We start from the raw sequence: 26,618 nt of genomic DNA, 5'->3' as shown, positions 1-26,618 counted from the left end.
TTTGCATTTGTGCCTGGGTTTTGCTTTTACTGGCACTTGGGTCTTAAATGCTGTAACTGCTCTAAGTCCATCAAGCTCTTGGTCTGCGGAAGGAAGACCACGCACTCCTGGGATAAACAAGGACGCTCTCTGCAGCCTCTGGAAGGCAGAGCTGTCCTGTCCCTCGGTACATTTTAGATCTGTTTCTCTTAGAAACACGAGGACTAAGTGTTTACACCACTGCAGATCTAGACAAGAGTTGTGCAAGATGTGGACCGGACAGTGGTCTCCAGCTTCCACAGCCCAGTGCTGGTCCACAGTGCCTGGCCACATGTCTGGTTAACATTAGATCGGAGCACACAATGTGCTTTTGCAACTTATCAATTCTGGGTTGAGCGGCCTTTTCGGCACTTATGGGCAGAGGCATCTCTGTAGTTTTGGAGTTAGGGCTGCAAAGTGGCTACGGCTGTAAAATGTCGAGGACAGAAAGTGTTTGATCTGCAAAGGACATTCACGCTAACACACGAGAGGCGATCTATTCACCCGAGCACCACAACTGGGAGAAGAGAGAACAGATGCCACGACTGTGGACTACACGGGACACCCTGGAAGCACAGGACGCCCTTGCCAAACTGGGATTTGTAATGAGGACCTGTGCGCATGAGACAAGGAACCGTCTCAGCTCTCAACGGGAAGTTCCTTTGCACCAGGGCGCTACCAAGTCCTCTCCGAGTGTGATGCGCAGAATGACACGGGGCTCAACTGTCTTTAGACGGAAGGCCCTCCAATCTAGGAGCATAAATAGTGTATGTTTCACGTCAGAAGTGCAGCCTGTTCCCAGGCACAGGGCCAAGTCTGTTTCTGCTACATAGCTCCACGGTGAGTAACGTTGGCCTTTCTTCTGGGTCATATCTTCTTACCAAGGGACTGTGATAAGAAAGTTCAGTTCAGTGTGAACCAGCTCCCTCTCTGTAGTTCATATCGACAGAGCTGGTGACACCACCCCTTCAGGAGAACCAGGGATTACAGGAGCAAATACCTCAGGGCAGTGTGGTTTTTCCCACAAATGCAGGAACTTCTTGGCATATAATACAAGGCAAGAGCCATCTTTGGCATATTTTAAAGGCTTGGCGAGGGCTTAATCACCCATTCTGCATGAGGATTAACGTGATACACATCCAATATATACGCATCAGGATCCAAACAGTGTTGTCCTAAAAGAAAGAAAACCAAAAAGCTCAAGCCAGTAAAGTGGTTGCCTTGTAAGCAGAGGACATGAGTTCTATCTCCAGAATATGCATTAAAAGGAAGAAAGGGCCAGGTGTGGAAGCGTGGTAGTATGCCCTTGTAGTCCAAGATAAAGAATCTCGACAAATAAGGAAGGGGTATGAGAAAGAATTTGAAAACACAGGAAAAGAAGAATTGGGAAATGTGTAACACTGAAAACAACAACAACAACAACAACAACAACAAATTTTGACTTACAGGCATAGAGAGGAATAAGCATAGGGGAAAGAAAATAGGAAGCCGTATTATTAAAACACAAAATACTACTGGAATGCAAATAGCAACACCAAAATGTCAAAACACCAGTGATGACTGCAAACAACAGCCAGGATGGAATGATAACCCTAAGGGTGCAGTAATGGCACACACGTCTCAGCCGTAACCAATGGCTCTCTGCTCAGTAAGCGGTAAAGTATTTCTGGTACAAGAAACCTAGCCAACTGCCTAGAGCTGGTTAAGTCATGGGTCATGAAGGAGAAGCTACAGCTACCACTTTACTAAACCAACACAATCCCTAACTTCATTCAATATTTATTTTTAAAACCACAGGTAAATAAGTGTAGTCCTCACCCTCACTAAGGAAATCTCTCTTTACAACAGATTAAGGCCATTACAGAAAACACTGTAGAGCCCAACCCCAGAGGATACAACTCCCATACCTAATGCTCAGGGAATATTGTGGAGGACAGGCCAGAAAGTTTCTAAGAGCCAGGGAATCGTGGAGTCTCATGTGAGACTGTGCCTCCTAGTAATGCCCGAAGCTATATCCATACAGTCTCGACAACATGACTGCCTAAACATGAGCTAAACACAGACAACAAAATAGATATGTAAAGTTCATGGAGGAAAGGCCACAAGGCCTCAGCACAACTACAGGCAGCCATGGAATACTGATATCGAGAGTGAGAGCACACCAAGTGGATATCCCAAACCTAATGGGAAGCCCTGAAAATGTACATGCAAGTAACATTATGTAGACTGAGCAGGCTATATTTAGGTATATGCCTTTATATATATAAAAATTTGGAAGAGGTAGGGAGAAGTGTTATGGAAGGAGAAATGGAATGGGGAAATGATCCAATTACAATCTCAAAAAAATTTAAAGGGAAAAAGAACGGACTTTTTTTTTTTGCTTTCTATTGAAGTAACAAGCACAATTCCAGTGTCAAAAAATTTCTCCTGTGGATATTTAGATAGTAAGCAAATATGTACAATATAAAATAAGTCTTAACAATAGGAATATTAGGGGAAAACAAAGAAAGGAGCATACATAGTGTAGGAAGGCATCACCAAGAGGGTGGCATTGACAGTCAAGTAGGAGATGAGGGCATCTGGAGCAAGAACATTCTAGAAGTCAGCCAATGGCACGCCCAGCAGTGTGCCAGGTGACTGGGTGCATAAGTACAGGACCCAGAGGGTAGACTGGGAGGCAGGCAGGTGGAGAGAAAGCAATGAGACAACTGAGTTCATCTAGGAAGGTGTGTATACACACCCAGACTTCCAAGGACTATGCTCACAAGAGCCAAGAAGCAGCAGAGACTCAGAGAAGCAGGAGGAAGCTCAGAAACTCATCTGTCCTGAGCAGCGAACAGAGACAAGTGTTTTCAGACAGGCAAGTCCAAGTCAGGCAGCTACTAAGACAGAAACAGTGAGTGTATTTCAGTGTCCTGGGTGAGGTGTTGAGGAGGACCCTTGGGTAAAGTGCTTTCAAGAGAGAAGAAACTGGAAGAAGAAATGTAAAACAGACAGCTGACTGAAGGTATGTTGTGAAGTGGAACGAAAACAGACAGCTGACTGAAGGTATGTTGTGAAGTGGAACGAGGTAGTGCAAAGAAGTGGGAGTGGACCTGAAGGTGTCAGGAGTTTTCTAAAGAGGACGGGAATAGCTTTTGTGTGTGTGTGTGTGTGTATCTGAGATACAAGCTCACCGTATTTCCCAAGGTGTTCTGAAACTCATCAACCTCCAGAGTTCTAACTTCTGCTCTGCTGAGATTGCTAGCATAGCTATATGCCGCATGAGGCGGGAGGTGCTGTTGGCATGGCTACCTACTTAATCCCGTCCTGTCACGGGCCACCAGTCCTTCCCCTTAAGAGAAGCCAGGTTTCGTTTCTGTGCTGTGAGAATTGAATGCATTCCCTCATCAGCCTGTGTCAAGTCCCAAGGTTTCTTGGTCCTTTGTGAACCACTTTAGGTGGGATTGATGCTGATGGGAGGGAAAGGTAAACTGAGGTACAGGTAGAGCAAGGCCCTGATTGGGCAACACTTTCTCTGACCTTCTCAGGCAATCCCTGAGAAGGTCAGAGAAACACTGTCCACAGATAAAAGAGAACGCAGGAACATGTCAGCCACAGAAGATGCAGACGGAGGCACAAGGAACGGCCTTTGACCTCACCAGGCAACAGAATGACCTTGAGCCGTGATCCAGCACAGGGAGTTAGACTCTCTAAGTTCTCAACTCTGTTCTGTTTTGTAAGCCCAGCAAAGGGCGGTTTCTAACTTTAAGAGTCACACTGAAAAGGACCCAAAGTCTTTATCTCACTTCAATTTTGAGAATATTGGAGAAAAAAAGTCATGAAACTGCTTTTATAAGGAACTATAAAACCCCACAGACATTGTTGATTTTCATTTTTTATCTATAAAACGTGTAAAAAAAACACACACCCCTATAACAATAGCAATGTATCATGAAATATGGGAATATAAATGACAGATGATGCTTACCTATGTTTCCTCCAACTTCATATAACCTCTGGTTCTGCATCTTAATACATTCAGATGAACCATGACTAAAAAACAGAGAAGGCAACAGTTGAGGTTCCTTCAGGGTCCATGGTGAATATCGACAAGTCATCCTATACGAAATATACGCCACACACTTTATTATGACCAAAGCCATGACAGCAGCAACAAGAACTTACGTCTACAGGGGCTGAGACAGTTCCTGATCATGGGATGCTCAGTGGCCTATGGCCACAGAGAACACATTCTAGCTGAGAACGTCAGCACCGCTGGAGAGCAGTGGTAACGTCAGCATGGCGGCTGGCTGTTTAACGCTGCCCTGCTGCCCCGTCTCCGGCCACAGTTCTCTCCATTCAAAAGAAGCCACGTTAATTTCCGTGTTTGCTGAGTTTGCACGCATTCCCTCTTCAGCCTGGGTTACACCTCTAGACTTCCTGAGTGCTTTAAAAAAATACCTTAAAAGCCGGGCGGTGGTGGCGCACGTCTTTAATCCCAGGACTCGGGAGGCAGAGGCAGGCGGATCTCTGTGAGTTCGAGACCAGCCTGGTCTACAAGAGCTAGCTCCAGGACAGGCTCCAAAGCTGCAGAGAAACCCTGTCTCGAAAAAAAAAAAAAACCCTTAAAAATCACCTCAGTTACCTAAAGGTGATTTCTTTCTCAGTCTGTTACACAATAAAAAGAAGTCAGAGAAAGCAATCATCACCCAAGTCAATTTTTCTATCCCAAGTTTAGAAGAAGGGATAAGAGAATTCAAAAGGTCTGTGCCAACCAGCGATTCAAGACCAGTCTCAACTCTGCGGAGGAGAGGAGGGAGCTTGACAGGGTTTCCCTGTAGTTTCTAGAATCTGTCCTGGAACTAGCTCTTGTAGACCAGGCTGGCCTCGAACTCAGAGATCCGCCTGCCTCTGCCTCCCGAGTGCTGGGATTAAAGGCACCACCACCGCCCGGCCCCTCCGCCATTCTTATTACTCCTTATTTGTAGTGGGTAGTCTTGAGGTAACTGTGGATCGGACATCATTTTTAGGAATAACATGTGGACCCTATGCATTTTTCCTAGTCTCTACTATGAAGCGGTGCTACAAATCGCAGCACCCTGGGAAACTGGAATGAAATTCCAGGGAGAGAATGTTGAGACCGATTCAGGCGAAACACCCGTTCCCATTACCCAGGACACCCACTGCTGCCCTCTTCTGGCCGGCTTTACCGTTCCGTCCTTACTACATCTGAGCCTGATCCCCCCCATACCTGCAAACAAGCATCACCTCGTCTGTATTCCCATAAATTTCCTATGTCCCAAGTACGACACAAACAGGAGAGCACAGCGAGGAAGCTTCTGGTACTGGCTTTTGTCCCACTCTGCGTGAATCCCTAGAGACCTGAGCAAGTCCTTTCAATTCTTGTTTCCACAGAGCATCCCGGGATCCGGCATGGTCTAGTCACTTATTCCTTGAAAGGTATCTAGGGGCTTATCTGGCTTGTGTCACCAAAGCTGTTCTGGGTTGTGTTGATGTCTTCAAATCTGGGGGACAATGCCCAGGAGTAGGGATGCCATGCCATACTGTTACTTACTTTTATAACAAACTGCCAAACTACTTTATGGTGTTCTGAACTACCCCCATCTTGCCCACACAGATAATAAGTGATTGCCACAGCTTCTCCGTGTCTTTGAAATATTTGGTACTGCTAGGCATGGCTTGAGAATCCTCATGGGTATGCCATGATAGGCCACTGTGTTTTTAATTTGCATTTCCTTACTGGCTAATAATGGACATCTTTCCATGCATGGATTTTTCGATCACCTTTCTCCCCTGGTCACATGTCATCTATACGCTGGGTTTGGAGTGTCCCACAATGGTCCATGTGTGTGAGGCTTGTATACCTCTCAGAGGGGTGGTGCCTAGCGTGAACATTGAGGCCCCTGGAGGTGTGGTCTCAGAGGAGAATGTGTGACCCAGACACTACCTCTTCTCCCTTCAAGGCCAGTAGAGGAGCGGTTCTGCCCCACTGAACGTCTCCATTGGGACAGGCTGCCTTGCCACAGGTCCAAGAGCACCAGAATCAACTGACTGTGAACTGAGCACTCCGCAGCCAGCGGAACCGAAGGAGACCTGTGCTCTCTCAGACATTGTGACGGGGCAGAGGGCTGCCTTTGGCAAAATGCCTGCTCCTGCTCCTCGCCCCCTCCCAGCTGCATGGGTTGGCCCTTCCTGTGAGTAGCAAGTGCTTCCGATATCTATTTTTAGCTGTCTTCTCGCCTATTCACAGGTCCTCTTATTCCATCAGCTTTCAGTTCGATGAGGTCTAACTCATCAGTTTTATCTCATATGCCGCTGGGGTTAAGCCTGGGAAACTCATCACTTGTCCGGTCATAAAGATTGTCTCCTTTCATTAAAGCTTTTACATTTCTCATTATACATTTTTAAGTTCATGGCCCATTCTGAATTAATTTTTAAATAATGAGATTTAGATTAAAATTATTATTTTTTTCCTGGCCCGTGGAGCCCCAGTCACTGTGGCTTTATTGTAAAACTATTCTTTCTCCACTGACTGCTTTGATATTCTTGCCAGCAATTTGCCCCAAGGACAGACAAATTCACAGTAGAAGAGTCTAGCAGCCGACGGGGCACCTTTAACTACAACTCACAATGTTTACATTTGTTTACCGGTGTGTGATTTATGCGTGTGGACTCGCGTGTGCCACGGCCCGTGCAGGAGGGGGTTGCTTCTTTCCTTCCACCGTGTGTGTGTGCTGGCGGCTGAATTTGGCTGCCAGGCTTGGTGGCAAGCCCTTGTGCCCGCTGAGCCCATTCGTCCACTCCAGATTACAGATTTTAAACTGCGGTACTCACAGGTCTTAGCGAGAGGCTGGGCAGCTTGGATCTACTGAAGTTGTGTCAGAGGATTTGAGTCTGTAGTCACCAGACCTAATCTATGTTGATTAGGAATACTGTCTGTATAAACTATTACATTTCCTCATTTGTGGAAAGGCTGCATGTGCCATGGTGCATGAGTGGGCGTCAGATGACAATTTGTGGGCTCTTCCTGCCATATGTGTGTGTCCTGGGTATCAAACTCAGGTTGTCAAGCTTGGCAGCAAACGCTAAGCCATCTCCCTGGACCAGAGCATTTTCTTTCTACAAAGGTCCACCTGAGGATTCTGTAATCTATTAAATAACATAGGAATTTACCAGATGCCAACATCCTTGCAATAAGATGTCTAGTTTATATATGGCCACCTACCTATGATAACTGTGGTATTTTAAGATGCCTGGTACAGCAATAGAGTTACGTGGCTGTTCAGACTCCTGTTAAGCTGGTCTGCTCTCCTTTTCCTTCCTAATGCTATTTTTTGAAGATAACTTTTTAACACTGTATCTATGTACAGGAAACTTAGCTGTGTACATTTAACCCAGTTCAGTGGCGAGTCCTTTGCCCTTTGCCTTTTCCAGCCTGGCAATCTGAGCCACAGATTTAGGACCCAGGATGTTGCCTCCTCAGTGGCAGAGAATCTCATTGTATCTGTTGTGGTACTTGGTCCTAACGGCTTCCACCAGCTCGGCCAGAGCATCCTTGTCTTCCGAGCTAACCTCTGTGAAGGAAGCAGTGGTGGCCGTCTTCCTGTGGACCAGCCGCCCCAGCCTGGCCTTTCCCTTGATGATGCAGTAGGGGATGCCCCACCTTCTGACACAGGGCAGGCAGGAAGATCACCAGCTCAATGGCGCCTCTGTCATGGGCAATCACCACCAGCTGAGCCTTTCTGTTCTCCATCAAGGTGGTGACTGTATTGACTCCACTTGAAGGACAGGTGATCTCTTAGTCAGGACATCCCCTTGGCCAGCAGCTTTCTTCTCAGCATGGGCCAGCAGCCTTTGCTTCTTCTCCTGCTTTTTCTCTGGCTTGTCCTTGCGGGCATGCTCAAGCAGCTGGGGAGCTGTCTGCCGGTCCAGGACCTGGGAGAACTGGTTCACGGTGGGAGGTACTTTGAGTCGCTTATAGAGGGTGGCCCTTTATATAGTTGGTATAGCTGCCCCTGGATGAAGTGTGTGAGATCTCTTTTGGACTGACGTCCTATCCAATGCCAAAGTTCTTAGGCCTTGTCTCAAAAAGATGATTCACTACCTTTTTGGCTTCCTGTTTCTTTACAAGGGCAGGGACCAGAGCTATCTTCTTCCCGTTGGCTTTCTCTCCTTTGGGTGACTAACTTAACTGGAGTTTGATGTAATTTTTTAAGTATGTGTGTGTGTGCACGCACCTACACATAAAGCTCACGAATCACAAGTCTATAACTTGAAGGATGTGCAAAATAAACACACAGATGACCAGCTCTCATGGTTAATAAAATAACTTACTAGAAGCCAATGGCATGCTTTTCCATCCCAATGCCTCCCACCCCCCCAAAACCTGAAAATTCAGCCTGATGTCTACCATTACAGCCTGCTTCTGGCTTCTGCTGTTTCTATCTTCATCGAAGTAATTAGAGCTTTACAGATAGTTGTGAAAGATAATATGAGTTCTTTGTGCCCATTTGACCCGTGGCAACATTTTGCAAAACTATAATATCATTCCCCAATCAGGATCTCAAAATCTTTCCGGCATATTGAGACACAGTGATACTCACGCTCACAGTGCCCTAAGTTCCACATCCCGCCAGGGGGGCCTGCGAACCCAGCCCAGCCCAGGCAAGGTGCAGTACCAGAGTTCTACCACTATAGGCATCTTCAGGTGCTCCTTTATAACCATGCCCATCTTCCCCAACCATAATCACTAACCCACCCTCCACTATTAACATCTGTCATTCCAAAGCTGTTAGTGAGTGAAATTACGCAGCATGCACACTCTTGCAGGGAGCTCTCTTGACCCAACAGGGCTACTGCTGCTGAGTTTGCTCCAAATGCTTAAGGATGTACATGAGTTTCACTAGAAGGTGCTTCTATTGAGTATGCATTCCTATAAGGATGGCTAACGCCCTTTTATGGTCACCTCTGGAGACACACGATGAAAGCTGGGAATGACTGCTCGCAGGCTTTAAAAGGGGCAGTGATGGTATCCAGGGAGCCTACCTGATACTTTCAGAAACTGATCAAGACACTGACAAAACTAACTGCCATGTTTTTATCCTAATAAAAGATAAAATTCATTGATCCCATAACCTATCAAGAGAAGAATCACGGGGGCTGGAGAGAGGATGCAGCCATTAGGAAGGCGTGTCCATCTTTCAGTAAACTGAGTTCAATTCCCAGCACCCACATTAGAAGGCTCACAACTACCTGTAACTTCAGCCCCAAGGGACCCAACAGGGCCTCTGTGGGCACCTTCATACATGGCAGATACATATATGCATAGATAAAAGTTGAAAATAGATCTTAATAAGAGAATCCTAGCCAGGCGGTGGTGGCGCACGCCTTTAATCCCAGCACTCGGGAGGCAGAGGCAGGCAGATCTCTGAGTTCGAGGCCAGCCTGGTCTACAAGAGCTAGTTCCAGGACAGGCTCTAGAAACTACAGGGAAACCCTGTCTCGAAAAACCAAAAAAAAAAAAAAAAAGAGAGAGAATCCTACATGTAGCAAGTCCTTTAGAAGCTGGTCTGTTGGTGATAATCCTATTGTATAAGTAGCCACGGCTTTTAACGCCTGTAATCTCTTCGTCAAATCCAAAGCAACAGCTGCATTGTTCTGAAGCCACAGGCAGGAGTACAGCGGCCCACCTGGGAATGCTTATCTTCCGCACACGACCTTCAGCTTGGGCACTCACCTGTTCTCATACTGAAACTTCGCCAGGATGTCTTTGGCTTTGGTCTGACTGTTGAGCTGAATGGCCATTGACACTTTGGACAGAAGTGGAGCGTGGACCCTGATGACGCCTTCTGGCACGTCAGACTGCCAGGGAGGAAAGACCAAAACAGTGTCAACGGAGGGATGAAAACCAGGGATTCAGAAGAGGAAACACATATGACCAGTACTAGGCCAGAGCAAAACATGCCGTCCTGCTCTGCCAGGAGACTAAGGACACATTTGCCCCGGGCGTCTACTCTCTTTACACCTAGGCCTCCCTCAAATGCTCTGGCATCATAGAAAAGAAAATGTGGATTCTGACAAATAACCACATCTATCAGCATCTCTATTGAACAATATCCTAAAAACCCTACTTCCATTAATATACATATATGCATGTACACACACATATATACAGTGAAATATATATCAGTATCTTCAATGAACAATATATGTGTGTATATGTATATAATCTAATGATATTTATCAGTGATCAGTGTCTTTATATATATATATATATATATCTCAGTATCCTTATTGAAGAACATCCTAAAAAATCCTACTTTAATTAACATACATGTATATATATACATACACACATATATATCTATTGAAATATATATATATATATCTCCGTATCGTCAATGAATATACGGTGTGTATGTATACATATAAAAATCAGTAATATCTTTGTTGAACAATATCCTAAAAACCTTACTTTAAGATGTATACATACACACACACATATCATATAGTCTAGAACACTATGTTAATTGGTCTCTTGAAGTAATATATCGAAGTATTAACCCATAGAAGCCCAGAATGTCCCTTATTTCAAAATAAGGTCAAGAGGAGAGTAATAAATAAAGATGGAGATAAACCAAACTATCTAACTCTGGTGAGAACTGTGTCCTAAGGAGAAGAGAAGAGACAAAGGACACAAGTAAGAACACCCTTGGAAGACATCTGTGGAGACTGGGGGGACACACAGTGAGACCACAGGAAGTCAGTGTGGAGACTGGGGGGACACAGTGAGACAGCACAGGAAGTCAGTGTGGAGACTGGGGGGACACAGTGAGACAGCACAGGAAGTCAGTGTGGAGACTGAGGGGACACAGTGAGACACCACAGGAAGTCAGTGTGGAGACGGAGGACACACAGTGAGACACCACAGGAAGTCAGTGTGGAGACTGGGGGGGACACACAGTGAGACACCACAGGAAGTCAGTGTGGAGACTGGGGACACACAGTGAGACAGCACAGGAAGTCAGTGTGGAGACTGAGGGGACACACAGTGAGACACCACAGGAAGTCAGTGTGGAGACTGGGGACACACAGTGAGACACCACAGGAAGTCAGTGTGGAGACGGAGGGGACACACAGTGAGACACCACAGGAAGTCAGTGTGGAGAAGGAGGACACACAGTGAGACACCACAGGAAGTCAGTGTGGAGACTGGGGACACACAGTGAGACACCACAGGAAGTCAGTGTGGAGACGGAGGACACGCAGTGAGACAGCACAGGAAGTCAGTGTGGAGACTGGGGACACACAGTGAGACAGCACAGGAAGACAACAGCACAGACCAGAGTGATCCTGCCAAGGACTGTTGGCTTCACCACAGGCTACCAGAGGAGCCGGAATAGCTCTTTCTCTCACTGTGCTCAGAAAAAAAACCCACTCTCCTGACATTTTGAATTGCATTTTAAGTTCCAAAATCAGAAGACTCTAAGTTTCTATTGTCTTACCAATCCCACTTATGGTGCATTGTTATGGTAGTCCTAGGAAACTAAAGCAGAGTATTTTTTTAAATTTGGTCAGTTTTTACATTATATCTTAATATGATCATCAAGAACTATGCCAGGAAATCACCATGGAGGGCTTTGGCCTTGGGGGAGCATAGCTAAAGACCACAGCCTGCTGCAGTCACGACCTCACTCCTAAAACACCCTTTCCAGCATTTATTTCAAGACCCTTTCCACTTGTGCTCTCCAGTGGCTCTGTCAGACCAGCTCTTACTCTAGTGTTATTGGGCCTCTACACAGAAGGGACTCACATCCCTCCTAACCTTGGTGACCTTCGTACCCATCCAACCACCTGAGTCATCAGCTGAAGTTCCTGTATTCACTTCATGTGCAAACTAGAAAGGGCAAGCCTGAAGGACAGACTGAGGCCCAAGAATGTAGTGGAAGTTCTCACCGAGTATTACATAGGGAATTAATAGTTATGGGGGCTGGGCATGGTGGCACATGCCTCTAATTAGTGTATTCAGGTCATGGGAGCTTTAGTTTAAGGCCAGCCTTGGCTGCATGGTGATACCATTTCAGAGATGAAAAAGGACAGGAGTGAGAGAAGGCTTCCTGCTTCACACACATATGTACATACACTCACATACATGTGCATACACTCACACACATATGTACATACATCCACGTATACATGCACATATACTCACACACATGCACATACGCATATACATACACTCACACACTCACACATGCACATACACTCACACACGTGCGCATATACCCACACACATGCACATACACTCACACACGTGCGCATACACTCACACACACACTCACACACATGCACATACACACACACAACACACTATTAGCTATAAAGAAAAAAAAAGTTCTTACCATTCTTCTTGAAGGTGATTTTTGTGGTACCTTTGAGGTCTTGGGGCTTGATACCTAAAGAAAACACATTCCATCTTTCAGATTAACCCCGAGAAGATAAGTGCATGCTGCTTCTGGTCTGGAGTAATCCTTGTGGACAATATTTGGGTACCTATCAAATTAAGAAGTACATATGCTCTTTGACCCCCAAATTCCTCATCTACAAATTCAAGTTCAAACATATTTCAATTGTGAAATATATAGCAGTTTACTCACTAGAGCTCAAATCACGAGAGAAATGAATGGAATGCCATCTGGGCTTCACTAATCTAGGCGGCCTAAACAAGCTACTGTACACCCATAGAAGAATCCACAAAAGAAGCAAAGCGGGTGGGCACACTGCTATGGGACACGTGCTACTGTTTATTACGCCGCTACAGCAAGACCAGGGACAGTGTTTCCTGTGTGCTGCAGTCACACAGGACAGGAGGAACGCATGCAGTCATCATTGGGATCCACAGAGCATGGGTTCCGCAAACCCACACCAAAGGCCACTGATCCTCAGGCACCCTACAGAAAATGGTGCAGGTACACATTATCCCAAAATACTTCACGTCACTCCCAGCTGGCTTGTTGTACCTACCAGACTATAACTACTAGGTAAATAAGCTGTCATGTTTTTGTCTTTTAAAAAAAAAAAAAACAACTTTTTAAAAAAGTCTGTGCGTGTTCAGAACCAATGCAACATGGATTTATGGAGTAGTTTCCTTCTTCACGTGCAGAGCCTGCGGCTGCAGAGGATCGAGAAGGCGTGTATTTATATCTGTGGCATGAGCACAGAGCATCTGGGGTGGACACACTTGTGCGTTTCCGCGGACGCACATCCTGTTCCTGGTGTTCATTTTCTCCAAGGGTGGAAGTCAGCAGTGGCTAAATTTTATTCTATATCCTTTCCACATTTTTATTTCATTCATTTTTTTACTTCCTGACTGGTTGATTGCGGATGTGTTTGTGGGGGTTGGAGGACAGCCTGCGGGAGTTAATTCTCTCCTTTCACCGTGTGTGTTCCCGGGATTGAACTCAGGTCTTCAAGGTTACTGGCTGAGACACCCGACTAGCTCTTCTCAACGATTCTAATCTGTAACCTGTTAGTTAATTCTTTATTCCAATTGACATGGAGCATTTAAGCATGTCCTGCTACAATGGAATTAAAGTGTTCTGTCTTTTGGCGCTTGCTTCTGTGGACCGTCTAAGCGTGAAGAAAGCTGGCATTCCCACGGCGCTGTAGAGTTCACATGGCGTCAAACACACCAGCTGCCCTGCCTAGGACTAGCAGGCTGTGTGGTGTTTTATGGTTGCTGCTCCTTTGTTTGGAAGCAGGGTCTCAGAATGTAGTCATCCTTGAACTCAGCAAACAGCTTACCGCGACCTTCAGCTCACAACCCTTCCATGGCCACCAAGCCCGGGTTTAGTGCCACTTTCACTTCTGCCTTTCCTTTCACCCCTGTTCCTCAGCTCAGTCCACGTCTGGAGACTACCAACCTGCACCTGAACTGCCTGTCACTGCCTGCATCCTGGACGTAGGTAACAAAAGGCTGTGCCTTACTCACCAAGCCTCCCAACTACTTGTGACTTACCTGGGGGCTTGAATGGCCTGCCTAAATGTTACTTGTCTTGGAACTTGTCAGAGCTGTGGGCACAAGTGTTGCGTGCCAGGTTAACTGCTGCCATAGATAACAGCTGCGGAAACAGCACGGAACTGAAAAGTGGGGCTCAGGTGTTCCGAGGATTTAGTCAGCCGTGTGCACGTCCAGAACTGAGCATACGAGGAGGCACACAAGCTGGAGGGGAGAGGCTCTGTTGTTCTGTCCTGCGTACGTGCATACACGAGTGTGAGTGTGTGGGTGTGTGTGCATGTGTGTGTGAGTGTGCACGTGCATGCAAGTGCTGTTTCTGGAGATTAAGCCTAAGCCCTCATGCATAAGAGGTAGGCTGCTCTGGCCTGAGCCCGTGGATCTGATTTGTAAAAATACCATAATACTCAGAGTGTCTAGTCTTAACAAAAGGTATTACACAGTCAAAAAAGACCAGCCAAAATACTAAATAAGGCTGTTTCAAGAATTTCTAAAAAAATGTCTCTAAGGGCATTCAGACGTTGAACTTAATTTTAAAATAATCCTTCAAATTAACCTACCTCCTGGTTCTGGCTTGGAGTGTGGCTTACCAACAGAGTGATTGCCTAGCAGGGCCCTGAATTTAATCCCCAGCACAGAAAAAGGTTAGTTTTCTTCTAGAAGACATCGTTTTCTAAATGTAATCAACGAGAGTAATATAGACATTGTGACTGTGGGAATATCAATTAGTCAGTCAGTCTCTTGCCCCTTCACAGTGGTGAGCACCATGCCGCTTCCCCGTCACCCCTGACACTCGTTCTTTCTCCCTTTAGTGCTGTCCCTTTCTTCGAGATGGAGCTTAGAGCCTACTTCATTCATTGTTATCTACACCACTCACAATGGAACCTGTATCAGTTTTCTGTCAGTGACCCTGGCTCACCATCAGTACAGCTGATCTTGGGCTAGGGCATGCTTCTGTGTGTTCATGGCATTTACATTCCTTTATATTTCCTCTATATTTCTGTACTTTTTTTTTTTTGCGCAAAATGAGTTAAGTTTTTGCATCCCCAGAGTTGAATAAAACCAATGCCTCGAATGCATTGCTTGCTATCTCCACATAACTAGCTGTACTAAACACAAGATCTCTGGGAATGCTATGTCACTTTTTAAAAAAATTGACAATTATCTATTCCATTTGTCAACAAAGAAATGTCTTTTTCTATTTACTTCATACACTGTCATAGTTATGTCCTAGTTGCTACAATAAAAATACCCCGACTAAGTCTTAAGGGAGAAAGGGCTTATTTTGGCTATAGTTCCAGAGGTGTACATCCATCCCGGCAGGGAAAGCAGGGGAGCAGTGGCAGGAAGCCGAGAGTGAAGAGGAAAAGGACTGAACAATAAGCTCTGGGGTGACCCACTTCCTCAGTGAGGCCCCACCTCCTACAAGTCCTACAACATTCCCAGACAGTGCCACCAGCTAAGGACCAAGTGTTGAGACAGGAGCCTGGGGACACTGCACGTTCAAACCACGACAACATGATCGTCTTTAAATCACCGAGAGGGCTACAATGCTGACTTTCGACTTGTGTAAGGTCACGTCAGCCATTCTAATGAGTCGGGCAGCAAACACTCTTCAAGAGATAGACATTCCAAGAACTTTAACCCCAAAGCGTGTAATTCAACACATAAGACAGATCCTGGTGCTCTGTTAAGGAGACTTTCCACAGTATCTTTGTGGTGTTTTAATAACTCCATTCCTCCTTTGAGAGAGAAAGCCTAGACTGTGGACTGCCATGGCCCTGCTCGGGTCCACCCTTGGCCCTGCTGGGATCCACTCATGGCCCTGCTGTGGTCCTCCCTTGGCCCTGCTGTGGTCCATCCTTGGCCCTGCTGTGGTCCACCCTTGGCCCTGCTGTGGTCCACCCTTGACCCTGCTGTGGTCCACCCTTGGCCCTGCTGTGGTCCACCCTTGGCCCTGCTGGGCTCCACCCTTGGCCCTGCTGTGGTCCATCACTGGCCCTGCTGTGGTCCATCCTTGGCACTGCTGTGGTCCATCCTTGGCACTGCTGTGGTCCACCCTTGGCACTGCTGTGGTTCACCCTTGGCCCTGCTATGGTTCATCTTTGGCCCTGCTGTGGTCCATCCTTGGCACTGCTGTGGTTCACCCTTGGCCCTGCTATGGTTCATCTTTGGCCCTGCTGTGGTCCACCCTTGGCCCTGCTGTCGTCCATCCATCCTTGGCCCTGCTGTGGTCCACCCTTGGCCCTGCTGTGGTCCACTCTTGGCCTCAATGATGCTCTTACCTCCCGCTCTAGGGTCTTCCTCCTAAGCAGTTTCTTCACACTCGGGAGCTGCTTCTTCAACAGCATGGTGGCTTCATTCATCCTTCTTACTTGGGTGATCAAGAAAGATGGCACCTGCAGAAGACAGGGGCTTGACTAGAAGGAAACATCTCAGCAAAAGCATCCTGGTAGACTGAACCTTTTGTTATGGAAGCTACTCTTAACCCTTCATTATCTTGGAGCCAGGAGATGTAACATTTGTCTTTGAGATTAGAAAAGTGGCAAGGATTTCTGTTTAGTTTAGAAAACATGCTTAGAGCACATTGAAAGAGTGTCCTGTTGTCTCCAAGGGGAGCTGGTTCTAGGAACCCCTTAGGTTCTGAAACCCTTGGCTGCTCAGCTGTTGCAGGGAGCCACTTGTTTGTCCTGGCCACCCAGAACCAAAATAAGCACACAAAATTGTATATATTGAATCACTGCTTGGCCCATTATCTCTAGTTTCTTATTCGCTAACTCTTACATCTTAATTTAACCCATTTATATTAATCTCTATATCACCCCAAGATCATGGCCTACCAGCAAAGTTTCAGCAGGTCTATCTCTGGCTGTGGATCCATGGCGTCTCCCTGACTCTGCCTTCTTCCTCCCAGCATTCAGTTCATGGTATAGTGTTTGCACATAGCCTGCACAAATCCTCCTCTACCCTGCAAATCAGCTATGATTCACAATACTTAACCAATGCAAACACTGTGTAAGGCATTGTTTGTTTTAGTGTATTATTTAGGGTCTAATGATCGACAGCTCAGGATGGCCGCAAAACTTTGGGAAGATAGCTGGAGTTATGGTTGGTTAAAACCTGTGGCTAGGGAAGGCTGATGATGGTGTATGGATACCACGAGCCACTATGAACTGTTTTCTTCTCCTTTTGTGTCTCTGGTTGTTTGATCCTGGGTCATTTACATCCTCCTGCACCTGGTATAGTTTGTAGGGACACTGGACAGCTGTCACTCACCTTCCACAGAATTTTCTGGTACCTCAGCATCAGGCGGATGATGTGGGCTGCGGTGTTGGCTAGCAGCAATTCTTCATAGTCAGAGTGCTTGCTTCTGCTGAAGAACAAGTTTGGCGCCATCACCGTAGAAATGTTCCACAGGCTCATGCGGTTCTTTGATTCATTGGCAATCACTTTATTGAAGAACGTCATCAGCGCCTAACAAGAGGCAGGAGAACCATGTCACTTGTCACTCTACCGTGAACCACTGACAGGCTTCCCGGATGGCGACCACTCATTCCCACATCCCTTCACTGTGTTGCTGGGAACGTGTCAGAAGGCAAGCGTGACCAAATGTGTCCTATGTCCCCTTAAAATGCTCAGAAGAAGAGAAGCGAGCAGTTAACTCAACTGTCTGCTTCATAAAGCAATCCCCTTCTTAGGGGCTTAATACCATGGAGTCTACAGATAATAAACTTACTTTTTATCCTAAACAAGCTTGACAAATATTGAAATTAAATATCAACCAGGGAGAGAAAACACTGCAGCTCAAATAAAATGAAATGCAGTTTTGCTGTGAAGGAAGAAAAATAATTCTCTAAGTAAAAGCCCCTTAACGGAAAGTCCTACTGCTGGTACCAGGTTACTGTTTCCCTGAGAGATGAGAAATGGTTTGAACAACAGGAGCCTCTTCACACTCTGCACAGACACAAATGCAGCTCCAAGTTTTGAACGAGTACTTTAGACATAGCCTCTTTCTGCTGTTTCTCATGAGCTTGCTTTGCTGCTCATACCGGCCTCCAACTTGTGATCCCCCTGCCTCAACTTCCTGAGTGTTGGCATTACATGCACGCAGCACTGTGCCTGGCTCTTTGGACTGCATTTTAAGTGTGGAATCTTCCCCTGGCACAGGAAGTGTCTGCACGCAGCTTTTGTAAGCATTAGAAGAAAAAGAGCCGTTCGGTGAGTTTTAAAGTGTACGAAACCACCAGGATTCAGGCACTTACGGGAACCTTCGGCCCTCACCAAGAGGATGGGAAGCCCAGAGGGGAGCGCTTTGCTCTCTCAAGTCTGGATTCTAGCACATGTGTGTCTCTGTGTGTGCATACATTAGCTTGTGTGTATACAGACATGCATGTACCACGGCACACATGTGGAGGTCAGAGAACAAGCCTTGAGAGGCTGGCCTCTCCTGTTTGTGTCTGTGGGATCTGAGGATTGACCTCCGGCACATGTATTTTACTTTTGGACACTTCTCTCCATGAAGCTGAAGCCTTCTTAGTCAGCTAGCCTGGCTGGCCTGGAAGCCTCTGGAATGCTCCTGTTTCTTCCTCCCCAGTGGTGGGATGACAGACACATGCTGCTACACTGGCTTCCCCTTTAGTGGTTGGGGATCCAGATTTAGGTTCCCCTGATTTCAGCAGGAGCTGCTCACTGACTGAGCCATACCCACAGCCCTATGGCAGCCTTTTTGATTAGGAAATGTTTAACATATAACAGTACTAGCTAACACTTATTTGAGGGTTTATTATGATTCAGACATTATCCTCAGTGGTTAATACTTATTTTCCCCCCACTCTTAGGCAGAATCTATTATAACTATTGAACAGGTAGGACATCAGGGTGGGGGAAGGACTGAAGAACTCTGTCCAGTACCAGTCAGCTAAATGGTAGCACCAAGGACCTGAACTATGGAAACCCATCCTCCGGCTCTGCTTCTGCCTTCTCTACAGTGAGCAGCTTCATTCTTTCCTCCAGGCACACCAGAAAGGAAAGAAAGAGACTGTGCTCGTGTGTGCATGTACGCATGCATTGCCCCACGGGCTTTGTCTGAGACCTTGCATTAGAAGCATGTTGAATTATCTGCTAATTGTTACATCCTCAGCTATATGAGAAGGCCGATGACATTTTCACTAAGACATCTGATACAAATGGAGTTTTGTGATAACATAACATTGCTCAGGCAGTGCCCCAAAACACGTGAAAATCTGTAACCCCTGGAAAAACATGGAATGATATTAAAAACTGGCATCTTATGCTTTGCCGGCCCCACCCTTGCATTGAGGATGTAAGACAATGCTGTGCGTTAGGATGTGGGGACAGGCTAGATATAACCACATGGGCCTGGGATTTTCAACAATCCCCTTGCCTCAGATCCCAAGGACTATCTAGGGTTACAGATGTGTGCCACGTGTTTTTAAACCGACAGAAAAGTTTCCACCCTGTGGGAAAAGGGATCTACTCCCTCCCCTGCCCCAAGCCATGCAGACAGAAAACAATCTGACGTCTTTGTTTTCTGCATTCTATTGACTGGCCGTAAAGTCAAGGGCTCACTGAACTCCTCTTACTTCAGCCTCAATTCAAAGGTTTCAGGTACCTGTTCTGCATACACCAGCTTTCTAAGACACACACACTAATCCCTAAAACTGCTCACATTTTACTAACACATGACAAATGGATTGGAGAGGAAGGGAAGTTGGGGATGGGGAACTACGGATGCCAGTCCACCAATTGCCCTGCCACCTGTCAGCAGGTGAGTCCCTTCTCTGGAATTTGCTTTTCCAATCCAGAAAATGACCAGACTCTACCAGGAGACATCTAAACTCCTAAAACCTAGAACGATTTAAATTACGCTGTGTGTATATGTTCTAAAGTAGGTACTTTAGAAATCTCATAGTGCAGTGATCTCAGATGCCCTCCTCAAGGGGGCTGATCAGTACTCTCCCACCAGGTCGGAAGGATTGGAGAGGAGCTAACCGTTCTCACAGGATCCAGATGCAGGACCATGTAACCTCTCATCTCTATCTCTCCCACTCCCCACACTTAATCCTGGCATCTGCTTAGACACTGGGCATGCTCCAATTGAACAGAGGGATCTGAATGTTAATGTTCAAAGAGAGTTCTAGAACTTCCCTTCTTTGGCCTTTCTCAGCGTAACAACACTGGGAGCATGCGAGGCAGTGGAACTGCATCTCACAGGGACTCTGTGAGCTGTCGTACTTCTATTTTCCCCAGTTGAGTCCCGTGACAGGTCCCGAGATCGATGCCACTTACCTGGGCTGTGTCCCTGTTGGCGTCAGGCAGGGCCATGACCATGAGGTGCAAGGCTTGAAACTGCACTTTGACGTGAGGCCCCCCTAACGAGAAGACAGAAACGATCACACGCTTGAAGACACACGGATGTGCACTGACAGCAGCCGTGCTGACATCTGGAGGCACAGGAGGGCGCTGACAGCTAACGGGAAGGACTCGCGTTTGGAGCTCAACAATGTTAATTTGTTCATTTGGACAGGAGCCCCGGCCTGTCACCCCCCTTGCAAACCCATGATGCCTATTTACAGGCAGGTAGCCAAGAAGGTCCTCTAAATAATTCTAGATTTACATGACAGTTTCATTTTCAATGAGCATCCACAGACCTTGCCTTACTCCGCAAATGGAAGACAAAGCCCAGTTCAAGAACAAATAAACACTGCACACAAGGACACAGCAGCATATGAGGGTGGAGGATGCATGCTCTAGACCTGGACTCCAACCCTGCATTCAGTACGAAGTCATTTAACCCCTTTGCTTCCATTTTGCCATCTATAAAATCTTGTTAACTCACAGGGCTGACCTGAGGACTAAGTGAGCTGATGTGCACACAGGGTTCATGCCAGGTCCCAGAAACAGTCCTTTCCTGTGTGGGCACATTGGTTTGATGACCAATGCTACATATGCCTTATCTCACATAGACATTTAAGGGAGGTGACTAGCTAGTTTTGGAGTGTTGATATTCCCGAGCAACACCAGATGGCACCAGAGGGCTGGCATCTACGCTGAAAATGAAGCGTCCACTGAAGCTTTCCTTTCACAGCTCACTTCAAAACGGCCTGCTGGGGAAAGAGTGTCTGCAGAAGGTGAGATGCTCTGGAGTCCTGGGGAGTTCTCAAGCTGAAGGGCACCCTTGCAATCAATGCACAGTCCGTGGCTGGAGGCCGGCGGATGCTCGCTGAAGCACCGAGCATCACAGCAATGCAAACGTCAAGTGGGAACCTACTGCACCAGTGGAAGTCATGTGCGCTAGAGGTGGGGAGCCGGTGACAAGTGGGCGCCTGCTGTGTGGGAGGGTGGGGGCACACCCACAGATCTGACCACACTGACTCCGCCTTATGCACTTGGATTTTAGGCAACCACGCCCAGTTCTTAAGAGGAACGTATTGTAGGCCTGGAGGAATACATACTGAAAGGGCTAACGTGCATTGATGTGAGCATACATAAGCAGCAGGGCCTATGAAGAGAGTGGCCAGTGCCAGGCCCAGATGAGATGCTATTTTAGCAGAGAGCCTTCTCCTCAGAGGTGATCAATCCCAGGTGCAAGCACAGGCGGGGCAGCCCTTCTTTCCACTGCAGAGAATCACAAGGTTTCCTTTACAATTTTAAGTCTGATTTGGCAAATTTTCCATTTCCATTTTACATTCTGCTGACGGACCTTGTCCGTACACAGTCTGGTTAACCGTTTGTGGGGAATTCGTTTAATGCATCTTAGCATGAAGCTTGCTTTCTCCTGAAGTTCTTATTTTACCAGAAAGTCATGATGCTTTTCACGGAAGTACCTAAGTCTGGCTGATGAACTAGTTAGTCCTTTACTGAACCAGCCATGTGCAGGCCAAGGCTGAGCCACTAACTGCATGAATGGTAAATAATTTGTGCTTTCTGAACTCCATCTGAGTATGAAGAAGGTAGTTCCAACACAGACACGTGTGTACATACGCACACATGCACATACATATGTCATGGCTCCCTCATCACGAATCTCATTGCAACATGTCCTTCCTTCAGGTGGCAAGAAGGGCAATTATTTCCCCCGATCATGGGTCAGAGCTCCGAGCTTCCTGCAGAGTTGGCTGGCATCAGATCAATCACCGGCAATGAAGTACTTTCCCTGGCAAAGTTCTACAGAGACGCACGCGTGCTCTGTGAACTCTCTCAGGGTATTTTTTTCAGTCTCCCTTGCAGAGAGGTGTACTGGCTGCTCTGGATGGGGAATGATGGGCAGCAGGGAGCTCACACTCCTGTGTGTTAGTGTCTGTGTGGCTTGTACATGTGTGTGTATGAGGTGTGTGTGTGTGTGTGTGCATCCATATGTGGAGGTCGGAGGGCAACCTTCAGTGTTGTCTCTCAGCTGCCCTCCACCTTTCATTGAGACGGGGTCTTTAATTAGCCTGGAACTTTACCAGGTAAGTTAGACTATCTGGCCAGTGTGCTTTTAGGGGCCCGCCCATCTCTTCCCGTCACTGCGGTTGCAAGTGTGCACTACCATGCCAGGGTTCTTTACACTGACTCTGGGATTGAACTCAAGTCCTTACACTTACAAAGCAAACGCCTTCCTGCTGGAGCCCTCTGCCCAGCAGCTCTGAGTAGCTCTGGCGTGGGAGGCTTGGGGTCCCCCTTATGTAAATTCACACTGCTGGGCCACACAAATCCGCTACGCCAGCTCATTTCAGCGAAGCTGTTTGGTGTATGTCAACATAGAGTAAGGAGGAAAGGGTTTTCCTCATTGAGAACCAGTGTTCTGAAAGTTTGACCTAAAACAGGGAAATCTGGCGTGGTACTGTATGTATCTGGCCGATGGGCGGTCCTACAGGGGACAGTGACAGTCTCTGAAAAGCACCCACAACCACGTAGAGCGACAGAGAGGAAACAAGAGTAGGCAGACTGGAGAGGCCAGCGAACTCAGGGCAGGGACGTGGCCCACATTCCCGGACCCCAGGAGGCTGGGCAGTGTGAAATGATAAAGACTCGGCGATAACCAGAGAATCCTGCACTGTCTGCCCTGAAACTGGGACAGGGTCCGAGGCAACTGGACCCTGGAATGTTACGGGGGAACGAGATACAGAGAGAGGTGAGGCTCTAGCTCTGCAGCAGGCCACACCGAATCTCAGGCCAACCAGCAAGCACACATGTGTGAGGTAGCAAGACAGAGGGAGAGAGATGAGCTGCAAGGCTGACTCACTGGGTAACGGACTAGCTATGCAAACATGAGGACCTAAGTTTGGATCCCCTGCACCTACATAGAAAGCTCGGTTTGATGGGAGATACCTATAACCTTAATGCTAGGGGCTTAAAAACAGGCAGGTCGCAGGGGGGCTCGCTGGCCAGCCAGTGTAGACGTAGAACGAGCGTTAGGTTCAGGTAGAGATCCTGTGTCAGAAGAAGCAAAAAATAAAGAGTACAGAGTGGCAGAGGAGGATGCTTGAAGTCAAGCCCTGGCTCTTCTGTATGTGTACTCACAGAAAAATGTGCACACACACGCACACGCGCGCGCACACACACACACACACACACACACACACACACACACACACACACACACGAGACTGGTGGCAGCTTTGGTCCCACCAAGCAAATGACTTATTTAAGCACAGCAGCGCAACACAACACCCAGAAGAGAATCGAAATTAACTTCACATACCAAGAAGTGTATGTACCCATTCTAGAAGAAAACGGGGATCATGAGATAAGCCAGGGTTGGCACTAGCAGCTGAGGTTTGTAAGTGGCTCTCAGAAATATGCAAAGAGTGTGAAAGAAAACGTGCTTACAGTGAATGAGAAAAAAAAAAACACGGCCTGTCATCAAGCAAATTAAAATATTTAAAATAAGCATCAACTGCAAATTCTAGAACTGATTTTTTTTTTTAAAAAAAACTATACTATCTTTAAAATTCGAAATCTTCTTTCTCAGCAAACTAAAAAAAATTAGGGACAATTATCAGATTTAGGTGTGCAAACCCAGGAGAGGCACACTTCACTGTGTAGGACTCGGCCGCTCACCGGCTGCATCGACTGCCTACTGTCTCAGTTCCACCACATTTAATTTCTTCACTTACTTTCCATCAGCGTGATGAAGGCAGGTATGTACTCGACGGGGAAGAGGGAGGTGGGGAGTTCTCGGAAGAACGCTTTCAGCATCACGGCAGCTTCCCGGTGACACATCTTGTCCCACTTGAACTTGTCAGCGTTGAACCTGGCATCCAGCTCCTCACGGTACTGCTGCAAAGCCAGGGAGGTGATCAGTCCTGGAGGATGCTGAACGCCAGGTCCTCTGTACCCACTCTCGTGACACAGGCTAAGCAGCTGTTAACGCTAACCTTCCCATGTGATTAAGACCTGAAATACCTGTTTGTGAATTAACTTTTACAAAGCCCTTCCAGAGATAGCCTGAACATAGTAGTAATCCTGAAATAGGTTGCCAATTCTGCACAACTCTAAAAGTTATTAACTGAGTCTGTAGCTTCATTTTTGTGGTTTTGGCGGGAAACCACAGTCCCCACATGATAAACGCTTTGTTCAACTTGGACAAAACCACCATCTTCTTTTTGTCCTAATCCTTCTGCTGCCCTCACTTCTGCTTCTAAGTCAGACCAGGAACGCATGTGTGCAAAAAGAAACATCCTAATAAAATAACTCTGACTTCACTGCAGCGTGCAGAATAATGACCTCTTCCTGGAATGGGTACAGCAGTTCTCCGCCAACACACATACACGCACACGCTCGTCTTCCACATGTTAGCATGCCTGCCCAATCCTTGCTATGGTCTGCTGCCCTGTGCAAGCAGCACGTGTTAAAACAACGGGTCGCCGTAAGTTCCACTCACATTAAGTTCTCCTTGGAAAAGTCTGCATCACTGGTTCATCTGCTTCCCGGTGGAAACCATCCTTCATGGTTCTTTACCAAAGCCATCCTCACTTTCTACCATGCCCTTGAACACCCGGGGTTACCTCAAACCCTAGGCAGCTGGAGTCATGTCCCTGACTGATGCCAATTGCTCGCTTTCAAGAGGATACTTAGACAGGACTCGGGGAACCTTCCGCTTTTTACAGCCTCCGCTCCATTCTCATGGGAAGCTACTTCTAGCCTTAGACAGAGTCAGCCATAGACAGTCTGTTCATCTCACCCTCTCCTTTCAGGACCTGCTCTCCAACATGCCAGATGCAAATGCTCCCATGGCTCCCAGAGCCTGCCACGCTGAGACTTCTGCTAAGCTTGCTGAGAGATGTGTCATTCTGATCTACCCTTTCAAAAACGGGGAGCACTTAGGCAGGGAAATGATAAGTATGTATCCATCCTGGGTTAAATGGGGAGATTCTGTCTCAAAAATCCAACCAACCAGCCAACCAACCAGCTAACCAACCAATCAACCAACCAACCAGCCAGCCAGCCAGCCAGCCAGCCAGCCAGCCAGCCAGCCAAAGAACCAACCAACCAACCAACCAACCAACCAACCAACCAACCAACCAACCAACCAACCAGATAACCAACCAATCAATCAACCAGCCAATCAGCTAACCAATCAATCAGCTAATCTATCAGTCAATAAAAACCCATTTTTTTTATTTACCATTAAGGAGAACATGGGCATAGTCAAAGTCATGTCCTTGGCTCTCCTTGTAGCGCAAACACAACTATACCACCTTTTGAAGCATTTTCACAAAAAACACAAACAGCTAGCCTGAAGCCACCAGCTCCGGGAGAGAAACCAACATGCAAGGCATTGTAACTGGGGAAGAGAAAATCTTCCGTGTCAAACCGTCTGCCTTCTTGCCTAAAACATGTCCCAGGGTTTGGCTCAAATTTCTCTGATGTTTTGAAAAGAAAGTCATTGAACATTCCAAAGCATCAAATTGGTTCCAAATGATCTGTGGGCCTTAGATTTGGGAACTGGCTTTGCAGTGATGTTTTTGTTTGGCTCCAGCTGAGCAGCTTCCTCTCAGGCTTGAGTCCCTGTCAGTCTCAGGAATCATCTAGAATGGGAAGCCATGGCTGGACCAATCAGTGCCAGCATCCCCAAATGGTTGATGTTGTTTACTTGGCACAGATCAGGAATGATTATAACAGATTTAAAAAAACTGTCTTTCCCCAAGCATGTTCCGTAGGATGTGTAATGCAGAGGATGACATTACAGAAACCAAATCCAAGCAAGCACAGGTACTGAAGGTTTGAATAAAGGAGAGACATAAAGGCCCTGGCAACATATCGTGTCTGTCTCCCTTACCCCCATTTCCCTGTTTTTACTCACTGGCCCAGATGTCTTCCATACTCACTTTCCTAAAACCAGAACTATGAAACATCTGGACTGAATTTTTTGGCTTAGCAAGCAGCAGAATAAATCGACTGACTCAACATCAACCCCATTAAGGGGAAAGACTTGGCCCTAAACGCGGTTTGGGAATGTGTGTATCTAAGGACACGCTGAAAGGGCAGTCAGCCTTTGCTCAGCAGCTTTTACACAAGGGATATCTGAAGAAAAGTAACTCGCTCTCGTGTTAAATTTTGGGCACGTAAGAGCGTT

At 46.8% G+C, this 26,618-nt stretch overlaps 1 protein-coding gene across 4 annotated transcripts in view; it reads right to left on the bottom strand.

Annotated features, from left to right (window-relative positions):
• Nucleotides 1-657: 657 nt before the first annotated feature.
• The window catches only part of Arhgap28 (Rho GTPase activating protein 28), a 166,565-nt gene continuing 140,604 nt past the window's right edge, over nt 658-26,618 (bottom strand). For all 4 annotated transcript variants that reach the window (XM_038315332.1, XM_038315334.1, XM_038315333.1 and 1 more), the window contains exons 11-18: nt 24,157-24,319; nt 20,345-20,427; nt 17,312-17,509; nt 16,321-16,434; nt 12,423-12,476; nt 9,758-9,882; nt 3,989-4,053; nt 658-1,193 (exon numbers count right to left, since the gene is read on the bottom strand). In XM_038315332.1, the coding sequence (XP_038171260.1) occupies nt 1,099-1,193; nt 3,989-4,053; nt 9,758-9,882; nt 12,423-12,476; nt 16,321-16,434; nt 17,312-17,509; nt 20,345-20,427; nt 24,157-24,319 (897 nt within the window). In that variant the 3' untranslated portion in view covers nt 658-1,098. The remainder of the gene's footprint in view (nt 1,194-3,988; nt 4,054-9,757; nt 9,883-12,422; nt 12,477-16,320; nt 16,435-17,311; nt 17,510-20,344; nt 20,428-24,156; nt 24,320-26,618) is intronic.

Source organism: Arvicola amphibius, chromosome 18 (assembly GCF_903992535.2).
Source record: "Arvicola amphibius chromosome 18, mArvAmp1.2, whole genome shotgun sequence".
Lineage (NCBI taxonomy): Eukaryota > Metazoa > Chordata > Mammalia > Rodentia > Cricetidae > Arvicola > Arvicola amphibius.
This window is presented reverse-complemented; position numbering and strand designations above follow the sequence as displayed.